Genomic DNA, 23357 nt, shown 5'->3' on the forward strand with positions numbered 1-23357 from the left:
GCGTCATGGAGGGGACCTGAGGTCACCACCTCCCGAGGCCTGAGTGCATCTCAGACACAGAGCTGTGGGGTGGGGCTGGGGCAACGGCTGCTCCCCAGGGTGGTGGAGGGACAGCAGTAGTGCTGCTGTCCCTCAGTGCCACCCATCCCTGTGCAAAGGGGACAGTGCTCTGACTTCAGAGGTGCACACTCGGCTCGCTATGTGGACCACTGGGGACAAGCAAAGTCCCAAATACAGAACAAGGGAGGAACTCAAGGCCAGGCATGTGACAGAGGCCGGGCCCACCTGTGGGGGGGCAGGTGAGCCAGCGGGTGGAGGACCCTGTTCCGGGGGCCCAGAAAAACGTCCACAAGAAGACAAGCCTGGACCCCAGCTGGCCGGCAGGAGTGGGATTTGGGGGTAACTTTTGAGTTGTATGAAAATCTTTGTTTGCTTGTGTTTTTGAGACAAAGTCTCTCTATGTAGCCCAGGCTGGCCTTGAACCCTTGCCAGTTTTCCTGCCTCAGCTTCTGAGTTCTGAGATCACAGTCACGCGCCACCACACCCAACCAGGGTTGTCTGAAAAGTCTTAAAATAAGTATATTATTCTTTTCAGTATCTCATTTTACTTAGAAAAATTTTTTTGGTGCTGGGGATCAAACCTGGGGCTTTGTGTGTGCTAGGCAACTGGTCTACTACTGAGCTACCACCTCAGCCCTGGGTTTGATTTTATAATCTATAAAGCAATTTTCATTTTGAAAAGAAGAGAAATAAATCCATAATCTATTTATTTATTTTTTTAGTACCAGGGATCGAACTCAGGACTTGCACTTACGAGGCAGGCACAGTGCCACTGAGCTAAGTCTACAGCCCCAAGGAATCCATAATCTAAACCAGGTGTGGTGGCACACGCCTGTAATCCCAGCACTCTGGGAGCCTGAGCCAGGAGGATTACAAATTCAAGCCCAGCCTGGGCAATTTAGTGATTTAGACACTCTGTCTCAAAATAAATAAAACATTTAAAAAGGGAAGAGGGCTGGGGATGTAGCTCACATGGAAAAGGAAAGAAATCCAGTCTCTAGTAAATTTTTCAGAAGCACCGTTATGCTGTGTCATGACCTTTGCCTGCTTACCGAGCCTATGAGCCCAGCAAAGCCAAGTGGAGCCTGTTCTCAGGAGTGTCCACTGCGAGGAGGCTGGGCAGCAGGCCCTGGCTCACCTCTCACCTTGGTTGCAAGTGACTTCAACAGACAAAGGGTCCCCCTCTTTCTCATCACCCTCCCTTAAGGTTTGGGTCCCGGATGGGACAATCCTATGGGTTAAACTGTGGCTCCCACTAAAGCTACACCTGTGTCCTACGTCCCAGTGACCTTGCTTGGAAAAGGGGTCTTTGGGGATGCCACTGAGTTTAGGGTCTCGAGGGAGAACTTCCTGGACTCAGGCATCTGCATCAGAGTGGTGGAGTGTGAAGTCAGACACAGAAGAGGAAATAGAGGCAGGCACCGAGGGGGCCACAGGCAAGGGTTGAGGGGCCAGGAGCAGCTGGAAGAGGCCGAAAGTGTTCTCCCCTGGAGCCAGCACAGCGGGCGGAGGGGGATGGAGGGAGTCGAGGGCTGGGAAGGGGAAAGAACTCACACATGGGGAAGGGGGTCCCTGCTGTCACAAACACTCCTTGAGACCCCCCAGGAAGGACATGCAGAAGCACCCGTTTCATCAAAGGGAAGCCGATGCAGAGGTGAAATGGCCTCCCCAACGCCACACGACCCCCTGTCGAAAGAGTGGAATCACCCAGGGAGGGTTCCACCCTCTGGGCTCTGTGGGGACCCTGTCTTGCTGGGCTGCAGCAGCGTGGGGGTGAGCTAGGCGCTGGCAGTTGCTTGCTTCCCTGGCAAGGACCCAAGATGAGAGACACACTTGTGCGGTGCTGCTCTCCTGCAGCAGGACCTCCCCGGCTGCAGTGAGAAGCCCGCACCAGCATCTCTCGGTTCCAGCCACCAGTCACAGACCCTGGCCACCAGATGGCCCTGGCTTGAGATGGTGACAAGGCTGAGATGCTCAAAGAGCCCACAGCCTCTGTCCTCATCCTCATGTCACAACTGCTCCATCTACCTGAAAATAAGCAGCTCCATGAAGCAGTCCCTGGCCTCACTGGAGGCAGAGCTCCAGGCCCTGCACTGACCAACACGTAGCCTTTGGTCTGCCAGCTGTCTGCACACAGCCTGGAAAGGGGGCCACACCAGCTGGAAGTCTCCTGGAGGCTTCTCTGCTACTTATGGTGTTAGGAACTCACTTCCTGCTGCTAAATTTGTTTCCAGAGAATACATCCAGCCATCACCACTCCCAAGCTCCAAGCATGTGCACCTGACAAAGGATACAGGCGAGTGTCACATGCACCAAAGGACCTGCCATGCCCATAACACAGCATTGCAGGGACAGGCACATCACCTTTTGTCCCGGGGTCCTGGGGGACACGGACTTGGGGACAGCACTGGCCTCTGAGAGGCTGACATGAGGCAGGTTCCAGCCTGAATCAGTGCTAGTGGAGAGCAGCTGAGCCCCTCCCCCAGGACCCCAACCCTGCCCATCTGCAGGCCTTGGTTACAATGAGTTGTCCTCATTCTGTATGCCACACTGACAACCACACCGACACGGCTGTCCTCGCCTGATCAGAATCACCTGCACCCTCAGCCACTCAAAGCCTTTCACGGCTGTATAGAGCTGGCAGGTCCTGCTCACTCCTTTCCCTACCCACTCATTCATACCCCCATTCACTCATTCATTCATTCATCCCCCACTCAGGCTCCGCTGCAGGTGCTGAGCTTCAGGGGTGAGCACGGCTCAGTCCTGCAGGCACACAGGGCTCATACCTCCCATGCCAGGAGCACACACTTCAGAGAGAGCCAAGTGAGATGCCTCAGGTCAGGTCGGGTGGGGGGGTGCCACGGGGCAGACGTGTGAGTGTGTGTCCTGAATGAGTGTGTGGGAAAACGTGTGTATGTGTCTGAGGGGGAGTATTATGAGTGTGTAGGTGTGAATGGGCGTGCGTGTGTGGATTTGTGTGAACGTGTGTACATGAGCGTGAATATATTTGAGTAGGGAGGTGGGGTCTCAGTGAGTGTAGATGCGGGTGGGCACCTGGCTGCTCTCTGCATAGAATCCCTCCTTTGTCGGCCCCTCCCCAGGCCGCTGCTTAGGACCATAAGCCGCGAGGTGAGGCAGAGCCACACCGAGAGTCCCAGCCGTGCCAGGGTCCCTGACGTGCCAGGAGCTCCGGCTACTCCACCTTGTGTCTGCCAGTAACACGCTGCCCCTGAGATTTCTCTCTGCTGCTACTTCTCAGCCCGCACCTGCCTGCGACCCTTTGCGTGGGGTGACTTCCAGGGGACTGGCATTTCTCAGGGGGACCAGTGCAGGTGGCTCTGCCATCTGTGTGGGCTGTGCCAAGTCTGGCGTCTGCTGCAGGCCTGGGCTCCGCCCTCGCGGATGGCGGGAAGGCACTGTGACCCGGGAAGGAGGGTTGAGTGGCGAGAGATCGCAAAAGGGCCCATGCACAGGCGTAGCCACGCCTGTGCAGAGAAACGGGGCACTGGCTGGGGGACGGGCCGGGCGGCAGGAGGAAGGGCGGAGCGTGGGAGGTAGGGCTCCTCTGTGTGGCTCGGGGACCCACCGAGGGGTGGGGAAGTGGCCACCAGGCTCCCATTCCCCGTCACGATGTGGGGTCGGCTGGTCAAGGGAACCCACTCCCATCTCCCAGCAGCCCCAGCCTGGGAAGCCCCACCACCTGCCTTCTCAGTGCATTTAGATTTCCCTCTGATGATGTGGCTTTGCCCACACCCTGGAGACTCAGGTGACCAGAGGCACCCCAGTCTGGGAAGGGACCTCGAGGGGCACTGCAGCCCACTGGGCAACCCAGAGAGACGCTCAGGACCAAACTGCGGGGCGGGGGGAACCATGGGGCTCAGGACTGCCAAGGGGGCTGATGGACCAGTGCACCCGGAAACAGAGGAGATCCCAGAGCTGCCAGCAGTGGACACCCAGGAAACAGCACCTCCCTCAGATGCAGGAGCTCCGTGCCCTACGAAGTCAGTCCTAGCAGTGCCATCCGGGTCACTGGGGCCACCTCACCCTTCCTGTCCTCCAGGCCTGGCCTCCCGAAGAGCTCCGTGAGCAGTTTCCTCCTGCTTCTCTCCCTGGATCTGGGTGGATCTGGGCTTCCCCAACCTCCTCCTTAATGAGCCACTGCTGTTGGTGCCATCACACGGCCTGAGGCACCAGCTGACTTCTGTGGGCTCTGAGCCAGAGGCGGGCAGACCATGGCTGCCTCTGGATTGTCAAGGTCAGGACCCAAGCCCCCTGGCAGGACCCCCTCAGACACTGGACCTCAGCACCCGGATCTCATCTGCAACTCTAGGGTCCGCACCAGGGGGCTCCTGTGGCAGCCAGGGGTCCCCACTGGTTGTGCATTGAGCTGTGTCCCCTAGATTCCCACACTGAAGCCCCAACCCCAGCGAGACTGAACTTGGGGACGGAGCCTTTAAAGCAGTGATTTGGGCTGAATGAGGTGCTAAGGGCCAGCAGTGTCCTTGGAGGAGACACCAGGACTGAGCGCAGGAAGACCCCTCAAGGCAGCAGAAGGTGGCCCTGGGATCCCCATACCCGTCTTTGGAGTGGATTTCCGGGTGATTCTGAGATGCGCCTGAGGGTGAGGACCCTGAGCAGTACCAGGGCTGGAGCTCCAGCCCAGAGCCACAGTGGGGACCTCTGGCTGTCATTCATGTCACTTGCATCCACATGCTTGGTGCCTGACTGCCTTAGTCCATTTTGTGCAGCTGTCAGGGAATGCTCGAGACTGCTGATTGATGCAGAAGGGGGATTTGTATCTTACCATCCTGGAGGTCCTGGTGGCTGGTCAGAAAGTGCATCTGTGTGCTGGGGAGGGACAGTGCCAGCAGGCGGCCTCCTAGCAGGAAACCACTCCCTTGATAGGGAACCCACTCCCCGCCCCCCCCCCAAGGCATCTAGCCTAGAGACCTCCTCACCTCTTAACTGCCCGGAGGAAGGCAGGAACTGAGGGTCTGGGGTTCCTCCTTGAGCTTAGGCTTCCTCAGAGGCTGGGGGTGTCACCCTCTTCCGACTCCATGACCCAGGCCCCGCGTCCCCAGGGTGCCGGCAGGGCGATGGAGCCTGCGGCTCAGTGGGCAGTGTCATGGGGTGACCCCAGCTCCTTACTCCAGTAGGGGTCGCCAAGCAGAGGAGCGGTGGCCCAGTCCCCACTCTGCTGCTGGCCCTCAGGGCCCTTCTGCTGCCCACCCCGGCAGCTGGCAGACTCACATCCTCCCTGTGCTGGCCCTGCTCTTCCAGAGATGATGGGCTGCAGAGTCCCATGCTCCCCTCCACTCCCTTGTTGGCGTAGCAAGCTACACAGCGCAGGCAGGAGGGTTAACGGGGCAGTGCGAAAGTGGCTTCTAGTTAATGAGTGAGAAAGGATGAGAAGGGCCAGGCTGGCAGTGCACACCTGCAATCCTAGCACTTGGGAGGCTGAGGCAGGAAGATCACTGTGGGTTCAAGGCCAGCCAGGGCTACACAGTGAGTTGTTCAAGGCCAGCCCGGCTGCATAGTGAGACTCTCAAAAAAAAAAAATGAAGATGACAGTAAGTCAGAGTCCAGAGCCTGAACCCTGATCACCCTCAGGTGAACCTGGGAAGATGCCGGCTGGGCCTGGCCTGAGCAGCTGACCTGGTCTTGGGGCCGGCTAGGGGGGAGCAACAGTACTTCTGGTGCTGCCTCGGGACCAGATGCAGTCAGGTTTTAGATGCAGCCCTGGGGACCCGCGGTGCCCCCCATACCAGCAGCCCAAACCGAGCCTCGACAAGACACCTGGGTCGCAAATGCCATCCTTCATTCTCCTCAACACGACCCACTTAACAAAACAATCTGCAAAAAATGCACACACTAAGGTGGTATAAATAAAGCACTGGGCTGCCGGGAATGACCTCCAGCCCCACTCAGTCAGGGAAATGCAGAGTAGGGCGGTAGTGAGATCCTGTTTTCAATCTACTAGGAGCCAAGATGAGGCAGCCGGGAGATGTAGCCAGCACACACAACAGGCGTCTGATCTGCACTGGCAGTTCCGGCTAGCGATCCCCATGGTATCGAATGGGTACGAATTTGATCTTTTAGGATTTTAAATAATGTGGCAATGAACATTTCTGACACACAATAGTTCTGAGAATGTCCACGAAACAGGCCAGTTAAACTGTGGAATGTAGGGGCAACACACTCCAAAGCTGCAAAAGATGGAGAGAGATGGAGAGATACGGAGAGACACGATCAATGTTTTGCTAAGTGACAAAGAGGTGAGGACGGAACAGCGCACACAGCAGCTCACAATTCGGTAACAGGCGCGCACTTGGGCACATGCACCCTCCTCGCCCCAGGAGGGCAGCTCAGGAGCACGGCATGGACAGAGGCTTTCGCTTGCTGCAAGTGCTTTTGCTCCGTTTGAACTCTGTAATGAAGTGCATAAATTATTTATCCAAAGGATTAATTTCAAAAATGGCAAATGCTACCTTTGCTTCTTTGCAGAAGTCGCTATCAGTGCTTTTTCTACATCAAACAGGCCAGGAGGTGGCTGGGGTTCGAGGGGGTGCAGCGCCCAACCGTGAGGCAGACATCTGTCGCCTGTCCCCATGCAGGGCCCATCTGGTGAATTGTTGGGGTTTACCCTAAAGAAAGAAGTGCAGGATTCCAGGGGGTTGGTGAACAACAGCGATCCCAGCTCATGTTTCTGACAGGGGTCCGTATTAAAAGCCCTCAGTCATTTCCTACTAAACCATTTTGCTTTCTAAGGAAAAAAGGAAATACATGCAAGTTCGAAGTTGTGAAAACAAGCTGAACAACCACAAAATACAAGTGACTCCAGAGGCCGAGCAGACTCCTTTCTACCCTCCTGCCTCAGCCTCCTGAGTAGCTGGGATTAGGCGCGTACACCGCCACGCTCACCTTGCTCCCTCCTCTTTACCCCGTTTCTGTGTTCTACCTGCTCCCAGCTCTCCCTACCCTTCTCCACTGGCCTCCTTCCTAACCTCGTAACTGGAATATATCCTAGTTGTTTTCTCAAGCCATGGTGTTGAAAGCCACTAGGGGAGGTAGGGGACAAAGAGCTTCAGAACAACTTGGAAAATAAAAACGAAAGAAGAAAATCCTGCACAGTGACATGTGCCCACTGCAGCTAGGAAACTTTTACTCACAAATTAAGAAAACTTACTATTTTGTTCTTAAGCCCTGACTCTTCCATGACTCAGACTTAGGCCACTGTGGGGTGCTGTCCTGAAGTGAACGGGAGCTCCCCAAGACCTGGGGCTTCTGCAACTCAGGGACAAGAGATGTCTGCAGCAGACTGAATGGTCCTTTCTGGCTTTAATACACATGGAAGCTGAGGATTTAGCTCAGTGGTTTCGCTGCCTGCTGCACAAGCGCAAGGACCCGAGTTCGATCCCCGGTATCAAAAAAAAAATACACGCGGCATTAGACGGAGCCGACACACGCTGGCTGGTTTGCAACATAAAACCTGAAGACCTCACTCTCAAGTGCTTGCACAAGCTCTTTAAAATAAATGTGAGAAGGGGTGGGGATGTAGCTCAGTGGTTCTGCCACCTGCCCTGCAAGTGCAAGGACCGGAGATTGATCCCTGGTACCAAAAAAAAAAAAAAAAAAAAATGTGAGGGCAATTATAATCTTAGCTCTCAGGGGGCTGAGGCAGGAGGACTGCTGTGGGTTTGATGCCAGCCTGGGCCACACAGTGAGTCCAGGACCAGCCTGGACAACATAGCAAGACCTGTCTCAAAAAACCAAAAATAAATAAATAAATAAATATGAAAAGTCAAAGCTCTGAAACTCAAGAACCAGACAAACTCCATGTCTATGTTATCCATGACTGACTGTGGCTGACTGCGTATCAGTTAAGTCAGTCTCATTTATTTTTAAACATCTGGATTTGCAACTGGAAAATGCAAAAATGTATAAAAAATTAAAAGCCTTTCTCTCTCTTTTTTTTTCTCATTGTGTAGCCCAGGCTGGCCTCGAACTTGCAGTGATCCTCCTGCCTCAGCCTCCTTAGTGCTGGGATTACAGGCATGTGCCACCATGCCCAGCAAAGTCTTTGTTTTCAATGCCCACTCTGTACAGATGTAATGTTCTATTCTGCTTTTTAAAAACTTTATCATGCATAGTCACCTATTTTAGTCTTTCAAAATGTATTTTTAAAGTATTTGTATCTTTGTATAGCTAAATACTATCTTGCTAAACAATTCCCCACTCATTGAGCACTTAGGTTTCTTCTCCTCATTCTTGTCTTAATTTTTGCTGGGATGGACATCTTAACAAACATTTGTGCACACACTTGATTATTTCACAAGATAAATGTCTAGAAGTAGAAATACTAGAAAGTATACAAATATATTCTAATTGGGGTTTGATAACACATACTATTATTCTCTTTTTATCAAGTGTGTTCAAGAGCCCTCATTTAAAAATTTCTTTTTTTTATCCTTTATCATTTTATCTTTTCTTCGTTTTTTGCTGCTCACATTTCGCCTCATCTCAGTTCTTAACTATTGTCTGAGAAGGAGATTACAGCCACTTGTGTCAATCTTGGCCTATGCTCCAGCCTCATCCCAAGTTACACAAAAAAGTAAAAAAAAATTTCATACCTTTATTCTCAAAATATTATGGTGTATGAGCTGGTCCTTATTTGCTCTCTAGTGCTGTAAGTGAAGCACAACAGAGCGTCAAGAACATGAGACCGTGCTCTCAAAGAGCTCGTAGTAGCTACTGTTAGGAGTTCAAAGGCCTATGCCCAGTCATAGGCCTGTCCCCAGGTGTGACAGGACATTGGGCTCCAGCTCTTCCAGAAGAATGGGGTAGAAAAACTGCTTTGAGAAGACAACTGAGCAAGAGGACTTGGTACCAACAAGGTCTGGTGGGAGAAAGTAGGGAATGTGAAGGATAGAGAGCTCATTTTCTTTCTACTACCTAAAAGCACAGGCACCTGACCCCAGCAAGGGGCCAGAGTAGGTAGTAGCCACTTGGATTCCAGCAGGGAGGCCCCCGGCCAGTCCAGGAGTGGTCATTAGGCATTGTCAGAGGGTGGAATGCTCGTCATGAGAAGGGAGACAAACCGTTCCAATTTCTTTGCAGCTTGTCTCCCAGCCTCTAGTACTTCTTCATGATTGGCCTTCTCCAGGCTTTCATAATCTGTGATGACTTTGTTAGTGACAAGTGAGAAGCCAAAGATTCGAAGTCCACAGTGCCGAGCAACTAAAACTTCTGGTACTGTGCTCATGCCAACAGCATCTACCTCTAGCTTCTGCAGCAGGTGACGTTCTGCCAGTCTCAAAGCTGGAGCCAGCCAACATCACATAGGTGCCTTCCTGGAGCTCTCACTACTTGTTCATTTGTTTCCAGACACTGAAAGCCTTCTCCCTCATATTCCGGTCATAAGCATCAGACATGGCAGGGAAACAAGCTCGGAACCTTTCATCATTGGGCCCTTTGAGAGGGTTCCGACCAAAGAAACCAGGTAGGTTGATATGATCACGGATCAGCATAATGTCTCCAACCTCAAACTTAGGGTTGAGCCCTACAGCTGCATTGGTGACCACCAGGGTATCTACTCCCAGAAGCCAGAAAACCCTCACGGGAAATGTAACCTTCCAGAGTGAGTATCCTTCATACAAGTGGAATCTGCCCTGCATCATCACACAGGCTTTGCCATTCAGGAATCCAAACACCAGTCAACCAGCATGACCTGGCACTGTGCTTTGGGGAAAGTTGGGTATGTCACTGTAGTCAAAGCTCTGGGCCTGAGTTAACCTATCAGCCAGACCTCCTAACCCAGAACCACAGATCACTGCCACTTGCGGCCGGTGCTTGGTATGAGAGAGAAGCCATTGTGCAGTGTTCTGATAATCTTCATATGTGAATCCGTCCTCCATGGTCCCAATGTGCTCCCAGAGATTCTGCTCTTCCTGGCTGTGATCAATTGCTGGATCTAGGTGGCGGTCACTGATCCAGTCTGCACAGTTAGCCATTTAAAAATTTCTTAACAGTAGATTTTAAATATATGTTTAAAAGCCAACTTCTGACAAGGAATGTAAACATTATGTACTATACACATGTACTAAAAAAAAAGTATCTCATTTGGAAATGCAGAAGACTGTATCTCAATGTTGTTTTAGTTTGAACTTCATTGATTACTATGAGTTTTGACTTTCATTTTCTTTCATTTATTCACTGGTTAATTGTACTTTTTCTATGTGACTTGCTTTGCCCATTTTTCTTTGGAGTGCTCATTTTATTCTAATTGACAGAGTTTTCTCATTGACTGAAATCTGGGTCTTACAGACATCTGTGCAAACAGCAAATTTTGTGTGTTTATCTTATATCCATCCACCTCTCAGAACTGCCTTGTTAGGTTGTATAGTTTTATTTGACTCCTTTGGATTTTTAAAGAAAGCAACCTTCATTGGCAGATGATGGTTTTGATCTTCCTTCTTTACGGCTTCTTCTCTTATTCCTTTCTCATTTGTTGCCCTGGCTAGGAGTTCCAGATCCACACCGAATGATGTTAGCAAGCATTGTGTCTCGCTTTAATTGTCACGGCAACTCTTCATTATGTACAATTTTGGTTACATATTTAAGATATTCTTCATAAATCTCCAAAAGCATCCTTCTGAGCTTTATTTAGATGGTAACAGATGGACTCCTTTCTTTGTCAACCTCTTTGAAGTTCAGTGTATATTTTTATCCAGCCTATCAATATGATACATTTTGGCCCCAAACATCCAAATATTACACCATCTTGGCATTAATTTATACTTGCTCAATGTATATTTTTCAGATTTGGTTTTCTTATGTTTTATATAAGTTTTTTTTTGTACCGGGGATTGAATTCAGGACCTTGTACTTGCAAGGCAGGCACAGTGCCACTGAGCTAAATCCCCAGCCCCTCTGTTTTATATAAATTTTTAACAACCCACAGTAAGAGAGAGAGACTAATGTTTTAATTTTGTGGGGGAATAGTACTTTGTTAGGTTGAACAAAAAGAAATCAGAGACATTCAACCCTCTGACATTTTACTTTTTAAGTTATCATACAATAAAATAGACTACAAATAGTTCTACACATTTTAATACATGTATAACTTCATGTTAACCAATGTACTATTGAGACCCTCAATGGTTCTGTCAGTCCAAAAAATCTGCCTCCTGCGATCTCATTCTAGCCACTGACCTGAGTCCTGTACCCATAGTTGAGTCTGCTCCGGAATGTCCCTTCCCTAGAACCGTACAGTTCATAGCCCATCTGATTTTTTTCACTCACTCAGCAAAGTGCCTCTTGGAGTCAGCCATGGTGTCCCATGTACCATTGGTCTCCCTCTTCCAGGTGCTGAGTGGACCACTGCAGGGATAGATGAGTTTGTCCCTCTATCTGTTACAGGACATATGGGTTATTTCCGACTCTAGGCAATTATGAATAAGCATGCATGCACACGTTGTTTTGTGAACGTAAGCTCCCAGTTCTCTAGGGGAGGGGCTCTCAGCCAGGAGTCACTGTGTTCCTCGAGGAACATTCAGCTAGGTCCAGAGATCTCTGGGGCATCAGGAGGGGGCAGGGCTGCTCTGGCATCCAGCAGGCAGCAGCCAGGGTGCAATGCAATGCACAGGGCAGACCCTGAGATAGAGAACAATCCAACCCCAACGTCCAGGGTGTTGCTGTTGAGAGGTGCTATGGGGCAACAACTAGGAGCGCGGCTGCTGGGTGTGCGGAAGTACATGTTTAACTTCATAAGAAATGGCCCACCCTTCTCGGAGCGGCTTCCCCAGTTTGTGATCCCACAGCAATGTACAGTTTGCAGCTGCTGTGTGGCAACACCAGCACTTGGCATTGGCAGCATTTAAAGAAAACTGAAGGGCTTCGTGGGAAGCCAAAGGATGGGCTGAGGTCTCAGGGTGGGAGGTTTGGTAGAGTTACCGGATTTAACAAGTAAGTATATGGGATGCTCAATTAGGCTTGAGTTTTAAGTGAACAATGAAAAATTTCTTCGTATTGGTGCACTCCATGCATCAGCCCACGCTTGGTGTGTTTCAAACATTGAGTTTTGAGCAGGGAGTGGTGATGCCCACCTATAACCCAGCACTTCAGGATCTCAAGTTTGAATCCTGCCTGGGAAATTTATGAGACTCTGTCTCCAAATTAAAACATAAGTAAAGAAAAGGCCTGAGATGTTGCTTAGTGGTACAGTGCTCCTGGGTTTGATCGCTTAGTGTGCCACCCCCCAAAAATCAGTGGGAAAAAGAAAACTTAACCTGGTATTAGCACTTCTTGTCTTCTATATATCTTCTCTGTTGAAGTATCTGTTTGTCTTTTGCCCATTTTTACATTAAACTTTTCCTGTTGAGTTTTGTATATATCCTGGATGTGTCTTGTTAGATAAATGACTTGAAATATTTTTTCAAAAAGTCTAAAACTTCTTCTCATTCTCTTAATGGTCTGTTGTTGTTGTTTTTTTTTTTTTTTTTGTATCAGGAATTGAACTCAGGACCTTGTGCTTGGCAGGCAGTTAATGGTTTGTTTTTTTTTGTTTTTGGTACTGGGGATTGAACTCAGGTCCTTGCACTTGCACAGCAGGCAGTGAAACCACTGAGCTAAATCCCTGGCCCTAATGGTTTCTTTTGAATAGCAAAAGTTTTTAACTTTGATCAAGTTCAAGTCACCAGTGTTTTCTTTTATGCATCACCCATTTGGTGTTGTATCTGAGAATGCTTTGCCTAACCTTGTTATGAAGATTTTTTTCCTATGTTTTCTTCTAAATTTTCAACGTTTTGCATTTTACATGTACATCCATGATCCATTTTGAGTTAATTTTTGTATACAGCATGAGGTTTGGGATGAGGTTAAATTTGTTTGCACACATTCAACTGTTTTCAACACTGGCTGGGAAGACCACCCTTTCTCCATTGTTTTGCCTTTGCCTTTTTGTCTGAAGTCTTAGGGGAGAGCATTCAGCCCTTCAGTGTTAGGCATGATGTTAGCGATAGGGTTTTGTTTTTGTTTTTTGTTTTTTTTACCGGAGATCAAACTCGGGTCCTTGCGCTTGTGCAGCAGGCAGCGAAACCACTGACCAATCGCCGGCCCAGCAATAGGGTTTTTAATAGATGCTTGTTATCAGGTTGAGCAATATCCCTTCTATTACTAGTTTGCTGAAAGTTTTAATAATTACTAGATACTGAATCTTTCAAATGCTTTTTCTGCATCAACTGTAGTTATCATGTAGTTTTTCTTCTCTATGCTGTCACTATGGGTGGGTTATGTTGATTGATTTTTAAATATTTCACTAAACTTATATTCTCAGGATGAACCTCATTTAGTCATGATGTATTATTCTTTTCATGTGTTGCTGTGTTTTAATTGCTAATATGTTGCTGAGGATATGTATGGCTATACATATCCTGAAGAATACTCAGCTGTAGTTTTCTATTCTTCTGCTATATTTCTCAGATTTTTGCATGAGATCCAGCCTCATAGAGTTGCAAAGTATTCTTTCTACTTTTTGGAAAATGTTGGGTAGGATTTCTGCTTTTTCTACTTTAAATGGTTGGTAAATTTCATTAGTAAAACCATGTAGGCCCAAAGGGGTTGGAGATGTAGTTCAGTGGCATGGTGCTGGCCTCAAAAGTGCAAGGTCCTGGGTTTGATCCCTGGTATGGGAAAAAAAACAAAAAACAAAACCAAAAAAACCATATAGGCCCAGGAGGGATTATATTTTTTGAAAGGTCTTAAGTATGACTTCAGTTGCTTTAATTTGACTATTAAGGTTATCTATTACATTTTTTGAGTGAATTGTGGTAGTTTGTGGTTGAGGGATTGGTCTATTTTACTTAAATTTTATATATATGTATATATATATGTTTTGTTTTTTGAGACAGGGTCTCACTATGTCGTTCAGGCTGGCCTTGAACTCATGGTGATCCCTCTGTCTCAGCCTCCGGAGTGCTGGGGTTACAGGCATGCCTGGCTCCAGTTGTCAATATTTTTGCATGCACAGTTGTTCACAGTTGTTTCCTTATAATCTTCTTCACATCTGTGAGGCCTGTCATGTCTCCTTTTTCACTCTAATATTGGTAATTTGTATCTTCTCTCCTTTTTCTTTGTCAATTTTGGTAGCAATTTATTAATTTTACTGATCTCATTAAAGAAGTAGCTTTTGGTTTCATTAATTTTTGTCTCCAATTTTGCTCTTATTTTTATTATTTCTCTCCTGCTGTCTTTGATTTTACCTTTCTCATTCCCACTAGTTTTACTATGAAATCTTAAATCCTGATTTGAGAACTTCTTTCCTAAATAAGCAGAATGCTATCAATTTTCTTCTAAACACTGCTTTGGCAGCATCTCACTAATTTTAGTATGTTGCAGATTCATTTTTTGCCATTTAAGAATATTTGTAACTTTCCTTGAGCCTTCCTTTGACCCAGGGATTTTTATTTCCCAAGTATTTGGATATATTCTTCTCTCTCTCTCTCTCTCTCTCTCTCTTGATTGGACCTAGTGTCTTGCACATGTTAGGCAAATGCTCTACCTCTGACCTATACCCCTAGCCATTTTCTTGTTATCTTTACGTTACTGATTTCTACTTTAATTTCATTAAGGTCATAAAATGTAATTTATATGATTTCAATTTCATACATTTGTTCAGGTGTGCTAATGGCCTATCTTGGTAACTATTCTATGTTCTGCTACTGCTAGGTAGTATCATGGAAGTTAATTAGTTTCCAGTTGGTGGGTGGTGGTCAATTCTTCTGTATTCCTGATGATTTATGTCTCTCAGTTGTACTAATCTCTGAGAGAAAAAATGTTTTTAACTACACACACACACACACACACAGAGTCTTCAACTATATTGTGGATTTAAAAAAATTTGCATGTGTATGTGCTGTACTGATCAGACTTGATTATCAGTATTTTTCTACCTTCAAATGATTTGCAGATTTCTCCCTTTCCTGGCCCTGTGGGCTGGCCTGTTTGTGAAAGGCTCCCCCAACACAGCTCCATACCTTCTCCTGCTGTTGTTCTCTGACCTCTGCTCCCGCGCCCTGGGGCTAAGCTGGCCAGGTGGGAACTGAGTAGAATTAAACCTTCAGTGCCTCCTTGTAGGAACCACGTCCAGCAGGTGCCTGGGGATCCTGGGCCACTGGTCCTGCACGGCCCGTCCCCTCAGCCTGTCCCACCAGGCAGCCTGCTCTAGAACAAGACTGCTGTGCTTTCGCCCCTGGGCTCAGCATCTCTCCTGCTGCTAATTTTTTTGGATACTGGTGTACTTCTGCGTTTTTAACATTTTTATTTTTAGACGTATTTAATTTAAAGAGACAGGGTCTTGCTGTGTTGCTCAGGCTGGTCTTAAACTCCTGGACTCAAGGTGTGTGCCCTCACACCCACCTAAAATTTTCGTCTTTGAGTCTGTTTGTGGTAGCTTGCGTTTTCTTAGGAAATCACTCGTCTCCTCAAGACTTGCACGGGCTCTTGGGTCTCTGCTGTCCTTGGGTGTTTTGGGGTGTCTTCTCTGACATCTGAGGAGCTCATTTGATTTTGTATTCATCCCTCACTTAACAATTAAAGCATGAAAAGTTGTGCCTTTTTATTTAAATGCAGCATTGACACCATTCTATGGAACTTCAAAGAGAGCACCCTTGTCGTCTGTAGTTATAAAATTTATTCTCTTATGCTCAAGGTTTGGAGCATTTGAAACATTTCTGATTTGAAGTTTTTATGGTGTTTATATGTTTTTCTTGTTTCATTACACTGTGCTGAGGTAGGGCCTGTAAAATTTCAATGAAAATTAAATGGGCTTTTCTTTATGGCTTAACGTATGTTATGGTTTATATCTAGATGTCCCCAAGAGCATCATGCACTCACAGGCAGGGTTTTGGGAAGGTGACTGGATTATTGGGGTTCAAAGCTGACTCGCTGTGAGGAGGTGGGGCCTGGTCAGACGAGGTGGGGCACCGGGGCGTGGCCCTGAGGGGGTGTGGTCTGGAAGGGTTTATCTCCCTCCTCACTCCTCCCTTTGCTCTCTGCTTCCGGTTCACCATGCCATGAGCAGCTCTCCTTCACCAGGGCCCTCTGCCATGCCGTCCTGCCTCGGAGCCAGCCAACTGCAGACTGAAAGCTCCGAGCTGTGAGCCAAAATAAACCTTTCCTTCCCTAAGAAGCTAGTGGTAGGGACTTTGTCCCAGTGATGAAGAAAGGGACTAAGACAGTATAAGGCCCATTTTTGGTGATGTTCAGTGCCCAGGAGCCACGGGGGTGGGGGTGTGGGCAGCACAGCGTGAGAGGGGACAGAGTTCAGTGGTGACACTTGCAGCCCACCTAGCTCTTCTTGCTCAGCGTCCCTGTGTGCCCGCCTTGGCCCACTCCTAGGAGCAGGGAGCATGGTGGTGTCTGCTGCTGCTGTCCCTGGCTCTGCGACCTGACTGGCCACCACAACCACTCACTGTAACCAGTCCCCTTGGGCTCTGTCTCCCTGATCTAAGACAGCACCAGAATGTCGGCTTAAATAAATAAAAGGGATTCCCAGCCTCCAGAACCATGGGCTACATAACCTCTTCTTTTTTTTTTTTTTTTTTTGGAACCGGGGATCAAACTCGGGTCTTTGCGCTTGCGCAGCAGGTGACGAAACCACTGAGCTAAATCCCCGGCCCCTTAACCTCTTCTTGTTATAAATTACCCAGCCTCAGGTACTACATATTAACAACAGAAAATGGACTAAGACACCTCCACCTTACAGATAAAGCAACTGAAGCACAGAGAATTTGCCTAGCCAACATCACACAGCTAAGAAGTGGCAGAGCTGAGAATCAAAACCCAGCCAGGTGGCACGGGTGCCTGCGTGATAACCACTACATCCTATCTCTGCCCTGATTCCGTACTGTGGAGAAAATACCTGAAGATATGAAAAAGAATTAATATTCAGAATCTTTAAAAAGCTGCTAACGAATTAAGATTGACGTACATGACCCAATAGAAAAGAACTGGGGAAAAAATAGAATGGCCTACTGATAAAGAAGTGGAAAAAATGAATAAACACACAGAAAATTTACAAGTCCTCCAGTTCAGCCAGGGAAAGCCTGAGATCTCCGCCTCCTCCGAGGAAGGATCAGAGAAAATGAGGAATTGGATGACAGAGTGAGGCAGGGTGTGGGGAGTGGCCTCTCGCACTGCTGGTGGCCGGGGACTGCTGAGTGCCCCTTATCGAAGATGTCTGGGACAGAAGTGTTTCCATTTCAGGTTTTGGAATATCTATCCGCATGCACACAGTGAGGCACTGTGGTGAGGTACCTGGGTCTAAATGTGGAATTTGTTTGTGGCTCTTAGACACATAGTCTGAAGTCTAATTTTATTTAAAATATTTTAGGGTCCGGGGATGTAGCTCAGTGGTTTTGCTGCCTGCTGCGCAAGCACAAGGACCCGAGTTCGATCTCTGGTAAAAAAATATATATATGTATATATTTTTAAATAATTTTATACGTGAAACTAAGTTTCATGGTGTAGAACTGGCCACTTCTGCAGTCGTGGCAGCATGCAAAAGGGCTCTGATTCGGGGCCATGTTGGGTTGTTAGGGGTGCCCAGCCTGGGTTACCTTCTGAGTGGCAATCTGGCGGGATCCCTCTAGATTAAAAGTGCTCTTTATTTTGCCTGCGATCCCACTCCAGGCCCTGTCACAGCCTCAGTGTACACACTCAGCTCCCTGAGCAGCTGTGCCCCGTTACCTGATAGCCCACCTGTGTCCTCGCCACTCTTCAGCGGGGCCAGAGTCCGAGGGGCCGCCAGGCACTCTGGGTGATGGCTGGGCACTTATCTCTCCCCACTTTCAGTCAGCTGTGCCCCTCCTGGAGCTGACGCAGGCCACCTGTACCTCTGATGCAATTACATCGTTTTCTGCTAAAAACCAGTGGATTTCAATGCAAGTTTATAAAAACTAAGCTAAATGCTCTGAAGAATCCCATTAAGGCAAGTTGCTAAAAACCGTAACCTAAACCAAACTGCTGCTGAATAGGGTTTCTCTTTCTTTTTTTTTCTTTTTTCTTTTGAGACAGGGTCTTATTATGTAGCCCAAGCTGACCTTGAACTTGCTATGCAGCCCAGGCTGGTGTGCCACCACACGGGGCTAAAACCAGTGTAAAATACTGGGGAAAACATCATAAGGATCTCTAAGGGGTTTGCACTTAGAGTCTCCATAAGCGTCTAGACTTCAAAAGCAGACAGAACCTAATGGCTGTGCTCTAGCGGGACAAAGAAATCAGACAGAACTGGTCCCCATGGTCAGAGGATGGGTAGGACACATTGGTGCCGTTCACATTTAAAAAAATACCAAAAGCATATTGAGTTACTTAGGAAAATTTAAAACATTTAAAAATAAAGCAGAACCTTTATCAAAGCAAAGGGCATCCATGATGGCCTCAAAGGCCTCTGCCGACCTTGTTAATGTTTCTGTCCCCGGCTGCGCTGTCTGCTCAGTGGGTTTACCTTTCAGACCCACTTCAGATCTCTATCTTTCACGGAGGAGTCTCAGCGACTCACATTTATCACTCTTACTAACTCTTCCCTTATTTCATAGTGTTTTCATGGAGGAGACCCTTCCTTCTCTGCTTTTAGCTCCACAGGTGTTGGCGTGTTTCATGCCATGTTTTTAAGCTCTGCGTGTTAGGGTTTATCTCAAACCTCTACGTCAGAAATTTCATTTGAAAAAGCAAAAGCAAACTCTCGATGCCGCCATTTGCAAATCACTGCTCCTGAGTTACAAGGGTGTCAGAGTGGAAACGTTTTCCTGATTCTACTGGATGGGACCCCCAGGTGAACGCTGAGGGGTTTTAAAATTCTGGATTTACGGAGCCTAGATTTCCCTAACAGCAAGTCAGTTGGAAAACCTGAGTCTGGGTTGGAAGATGCAGAGCTGGGAGCTTTTCTCAGTCTTGCTAATTAATGGTGTAGAGTCTGCTGTTTTGCTTTTTATTGATTATTTGCTTATTATTTGTTGGTTTTGTTTTGAGACAGGATCTTGCTATGCAGTTCAAACTGGCCTTGAACTCACTACATAGCCCAGGCTGGCCTCGAACGTGGAGTGATTCTCCTGCCTCAGTCCCCAAGTGCTGGGATCATAGGTGCCACCCCACCTGGCTATTTATTTTTTAAGAGATGAGGGTCTTGCAGTGTTGCCCAGGCTGGCATTGAACTGTTGAGCTCAAGTGATCCTACTACCTCCGCCTCCCAACTAGTTACTGGGCTTTTTGAAAATAAAGAAGAGGGGCAAAGGTTTCTAAGGAATATAGCACGGCAGGAATGAGAGCTAGGGAACGGAGGGCCTCTGGAGCCTGCGAGAAGCTGGGCCCAAGAACCAGCTTGGGCTGAATAAATGCGGAAGGTCAGAGCGGGAGGATGCTCCCGGCTCAGAGAGGACGCAGTGTCGCAAGTGCTGGGGACCCCAGCTTTCCTCATTTTTTTTCCCTTCCGTACCCACTTTTAAAATTTCAAAGGGGCTGTGGTTGGGGGCGTGGCTCAACGGCAGACCACTTGCCCAGCACGCACGAGCCCCCCGCCCCCCCCGTTCCAGTCCCAACGCAGAAATTCCCAACACGTATGCACGCACGTGCACGCATGCGCACACACGCATATCCCCAGCCTCCGACCACCCCTCCTCACCGCTGACCGTACTCCTGTCTCTGTAAGCCGCACAATTTACCAGACACTGAAGTCATCTTTGTTCAACTCAAATGAACATTCAGATGTTTCAGCCTCTCATTTCTGTCCCTGCTGGTTTTAGGGACTGTCCCCTGCCATCAGCGAGCTCTCGGCCTGTGACTTGGCCTCTGCCTGCCCCATGTCAGCTGATGTCCACCCAGGCCACCAAACAAAAGGGGCTACCCGGTTTCTGCACCATTTCGGGAGCGGGTGGCCAGGCCGAGGTTTTCCTTCCAAGTCTTTCCCCAGCGAAACTTCAAATGGTCCCAACACAAAGTTGTGGGATGAGACTGAGTAGAAAGAAATACAGCAGAGTTCGGTCACCTGCAGGTGACTGCAGTCATGTCACCGTCACGAGTCCGACCTCGCCTAGTCCCGAGTGCCACACGCGTGTGAAAACCCCCACAACAGTAAAGACGGGTGTAAAAATGCAGCCTCCCCACTCAACAAAGTAGCAACGCTTTGCACACTCGACATGGCCAGCGAGCTGCCTGAGAAGGTAACCAGGTGGCTGCCGCCGCCTGGGAAACACTGTTTATTTCTTGGATGAACCAGCCGGGGCCCTCACCCCCTTCCCCTCCGCCCCGATGCTCCCGCTCCCGCTGTGACTGAGGACACAAAGCCCCGCAGCGCCTACCTCCTGCAGTCTGACTTCCTCCGGCTGCAGGATCTCTAGCACTCCGCTGCTCCGGATCTCAGGCAGGTCCTGCCACAGGTTGAACCTCGAGTGGGGGTTGCTGAGCAGGCAGATCTGGGGCAGAGGCCTCCTCTCGGGTGGGCTTGCCGGCTGCTCCTCCTCGTCTTCCTCCTCGTCCTCCTCCTCGTCCTCGGGGCTGTCCTCGCCGGCTGGGGACCCGTCCTCATTGCTCTGGATTTCCGCGTCCTGCTGCCTTCTGGTTTCAATTTCTTGGAGAGTGGATTTGTCTCGGTATTCCTGATATAGGAGTCCTGAAATGGAAGAGTTGTAATAAGAAAAGGAAAAAGCCTTTAGGTGAGCATCAGCAAGAAAGCCAGACTGGTGCGTCTCGGCAGCGGGCTCCAGGGTCACAGAAAGCACCGCTGTCCTTTTCTAGGGACAGAGCTGTGTGTGTGCATTTTTCCAAACAAACAAAGTCATCCCCGAGTACTCTGGCAATCCATCTCCACAAATACACCCCACAGTAATCACACTGGGCAAAACCAGAACCTAGAACTGGATATGTTCACTGCCACGCATCCAGAGTTGATAGAAATGTCCCAATTATGCTTTAATATCCCCAAAAGGATCCTTTGAACGGTCCTAAATGCTTCAGTTTTAAAACTCAAGTGTATTCATTTGTGAAATGGGAGTAGTTGTAAATCTTCATGCTAAAGGAAAAATCAATGTCTAATCCAGCTAAAGACCCCAAGGAGCATCAGAAATATATCTAAGTGGCAGGAAAGAGAGAGACCTGCTCCCTCTGAAATCCTGAACGCAGCTCCATGAGTTACACTCCTGAGCAGGAACCTCATAAATCTGCCCTGTAAATTAACTGGCTTTCAATGTTCCCGAACTTAACATTATAAAGCTTTTGGGCTAAGTGGGGCGGTGTGTGTGTGTGTGTGTGTGTGTGTGTGTGTCTGGACTCCAAACAATTAAGATCCTGTGTTTTTACAGTGTCACAATCCAGCAGACTCCAACATGGAGTTCATAGGACAAAAGAATGAAAAAGAAAATCAGAGTCTATGCTAAATGCGACCCAAGTTGAAAATGTATGAGGACCGGTCCCATGTCACCGCGTAAGTCAGTGCAACTGTGACATTAGAGACAATGGCTGTAGACATGGAGCTAATTATTATCCTGAGATTATGACACTATATCACTTACTGGAGGTTGACCTGGGTTAACTTTCCAGGGCTTAGCACAGTGCCTCCACCTAGCAGGTACTCAAACATCTGCTGAACACCTTTCAAAAATGCAGTCTACAGCCAGGCGTGGTGGTGCACACCTGTAATCCTAGCACCAAGGAGGCTGAGGCAGGAGGATCACCGTGAGTTTGAGGCCAGCCTGGGCTAGATAGAAAGACCCTGTCTCAAAAAGCAAAACAACAAAAATGCAGTCTCCAGCCTTCCTGTAGCACTTTCCCCCTGATCTGTGGGGATTGATCCCAGGGCCCCGGGCATGCCAGGCAACCTCTCTACCACTGACCTCCACCTCCATCCTGCCCTCAGCCTGTTTGTTTAGGTTCAAAAACATGTCTAATGCATGCTGCAGCAGCCAAATCCTGGGTAAATACTATCTCCAGTTTCTAGGGGATGCAAATGCTGAAAGACAAAAATATTAGCTTTGTGGGTAGCTGGGCTAAAAAGAGTATTTCTTAAATCACGTCATGGCAGATGCTATTGGCTACCTCCCCTGTTCCCTCCACCCCCAGCTTCGCAGAGGTCAGGATTTGGCTCGGTTGTGACCTACTCTGTGCTCTACAGAGACTGAGCTGGCTCCTGTCTCAACAGGCGACCTTTCCTGTGATGCCATTTGCCATGTGGTGCGGCAGTCAGTAGCCCCACCAGCACTGAACAGATGTTGGTGCTGTGCTCTGAGACCTCCAAACAACAAGCTAAATAAGCCTCTTTTCTGTATAAAGTACTCAGCCCCAGGTATTTTGTTATAGCAAATGGAACAGACTAAGACATTCAGTCTAATATATTTTTATTGCAGAAGAGAAATAGATGAAGACACGGCCAAGGAGAGAGAATAAGGGGACATCTTCTAGAGGCTTCTCAAAAAGGTGTCCCCAACAGACAATGGAAGGCAAACCACCTTTCCTGCTTTGATGGATGGCTGCTTGAGTGTGTGATGCCTGGGGCAATAGCAGCCATCTTGTCTCACAAGGCCCAAATGAAGCTGGGAAACAAGAAAAGGCTGCTGGCGATTGTTTAGGCAAACGACCCACTTTGGAGCTTCCTTCCTCTTGGCTCATTAACTGAGACAGACCACTGCTATTGCTTACAATCACTTTTTGCTGAATATTTTGTTATTTGTAGCCAAAGCCTCTCAATTCAAATAATTTTAGAATTTTTAAAAATCGACTTTTCTCCCAAGATATATATTTAGAATATACTTTAAACTCCAAGCTTCCTGGAGTTACTGGGATTACAAAGAGTTATATGACATACAGTGTGACCATTTTGTATTTGCCTTAAATTCTGATCACCACAGAAGAGGGTAGATTGAGCAGAGGAGCTGCACAGCATCTGAGGAAATCTCTCCCGGATGTACAACTTGTACATCGTCTTTTCCTGGTTTATATTTTGTACTTTATGTGGAAGATGACTTTCCCGTACAGCTGGCCCTTGGTGTCTCAAGCGCGCAGAGCTGAGGACCAGGCTGCCACCTTGCCTGGGGGAAAATGGCCTGTTTGGGGCTAGCTGCCCTCCCACGGGACCGGGGTTCCGCTCCTCACCTTCCAAATCCCCGTGGTGAAGATAATGGCTTCCTCTTTGCATCCTTGTTAGAATTTCATGTATCCATCAAATAGAAACTTGTAAAAGGTAGGAACCTTTATTACCGTATTTAGTGAGTGACATCTATGTGCCAAGCATTGTGTTAGGTGCTGGAGACAAT

General features: G+C 48.3%; 1 protein-coding gene and 1 pseudogene across 5 annotated transcripts in view; both read right to left on the reverse strand.

The window, feature by feature from the left end:
- The window catches only part of Ngef (neuronal guanine nucleotide exchange factor), a 90626-nt gene that overhangs the window by 9813 nt on the left and 57456 nt on the right, over window positions 1–23357 (reverse strand). For all 4 annotated transcript variants that reach the window (XM_013066778.3, XM_004868082.4, XM_087209424.1 and 1 more), the window contains one exon: window positions 20412–20722. In XM_013066778.3, the coding sequence (XP_012922232.1) occupies window positions 20412–20722 (311 nt within the window). The remainder of the gene's footprint in view (window positions 1–20411; window positions 20723–23357) is intronic.
- LOC147828568 (purine nucleoside phosphorylase pseudogene) lies at window positions 5–20405 on the reverse strand (annotated as a pseudogene). The gene has a single exon (XR_015450580.1). The product of XR_015450580.1 is annotated as a purine nucleoside phosphorylase pseudogene (transcript).

This window comes from Heterocephalus glaber, unplaced genomic scaffold (genome assembly GCF_053883595.1).
Source record: "Heterocephalus glaber isolate CG9 unplaced genomic scaffold, H.glaber_assembly_v1.0 deba00001004, whole genome shotgun sequence".
NCBI classification, from domain to species: domain Eukaryota; kingdom Metazoa; phylum Chordata; class Mammalia; order Rodentia; family Bathyergidae; genus Heterocephalus; species Heterocephalus glaber.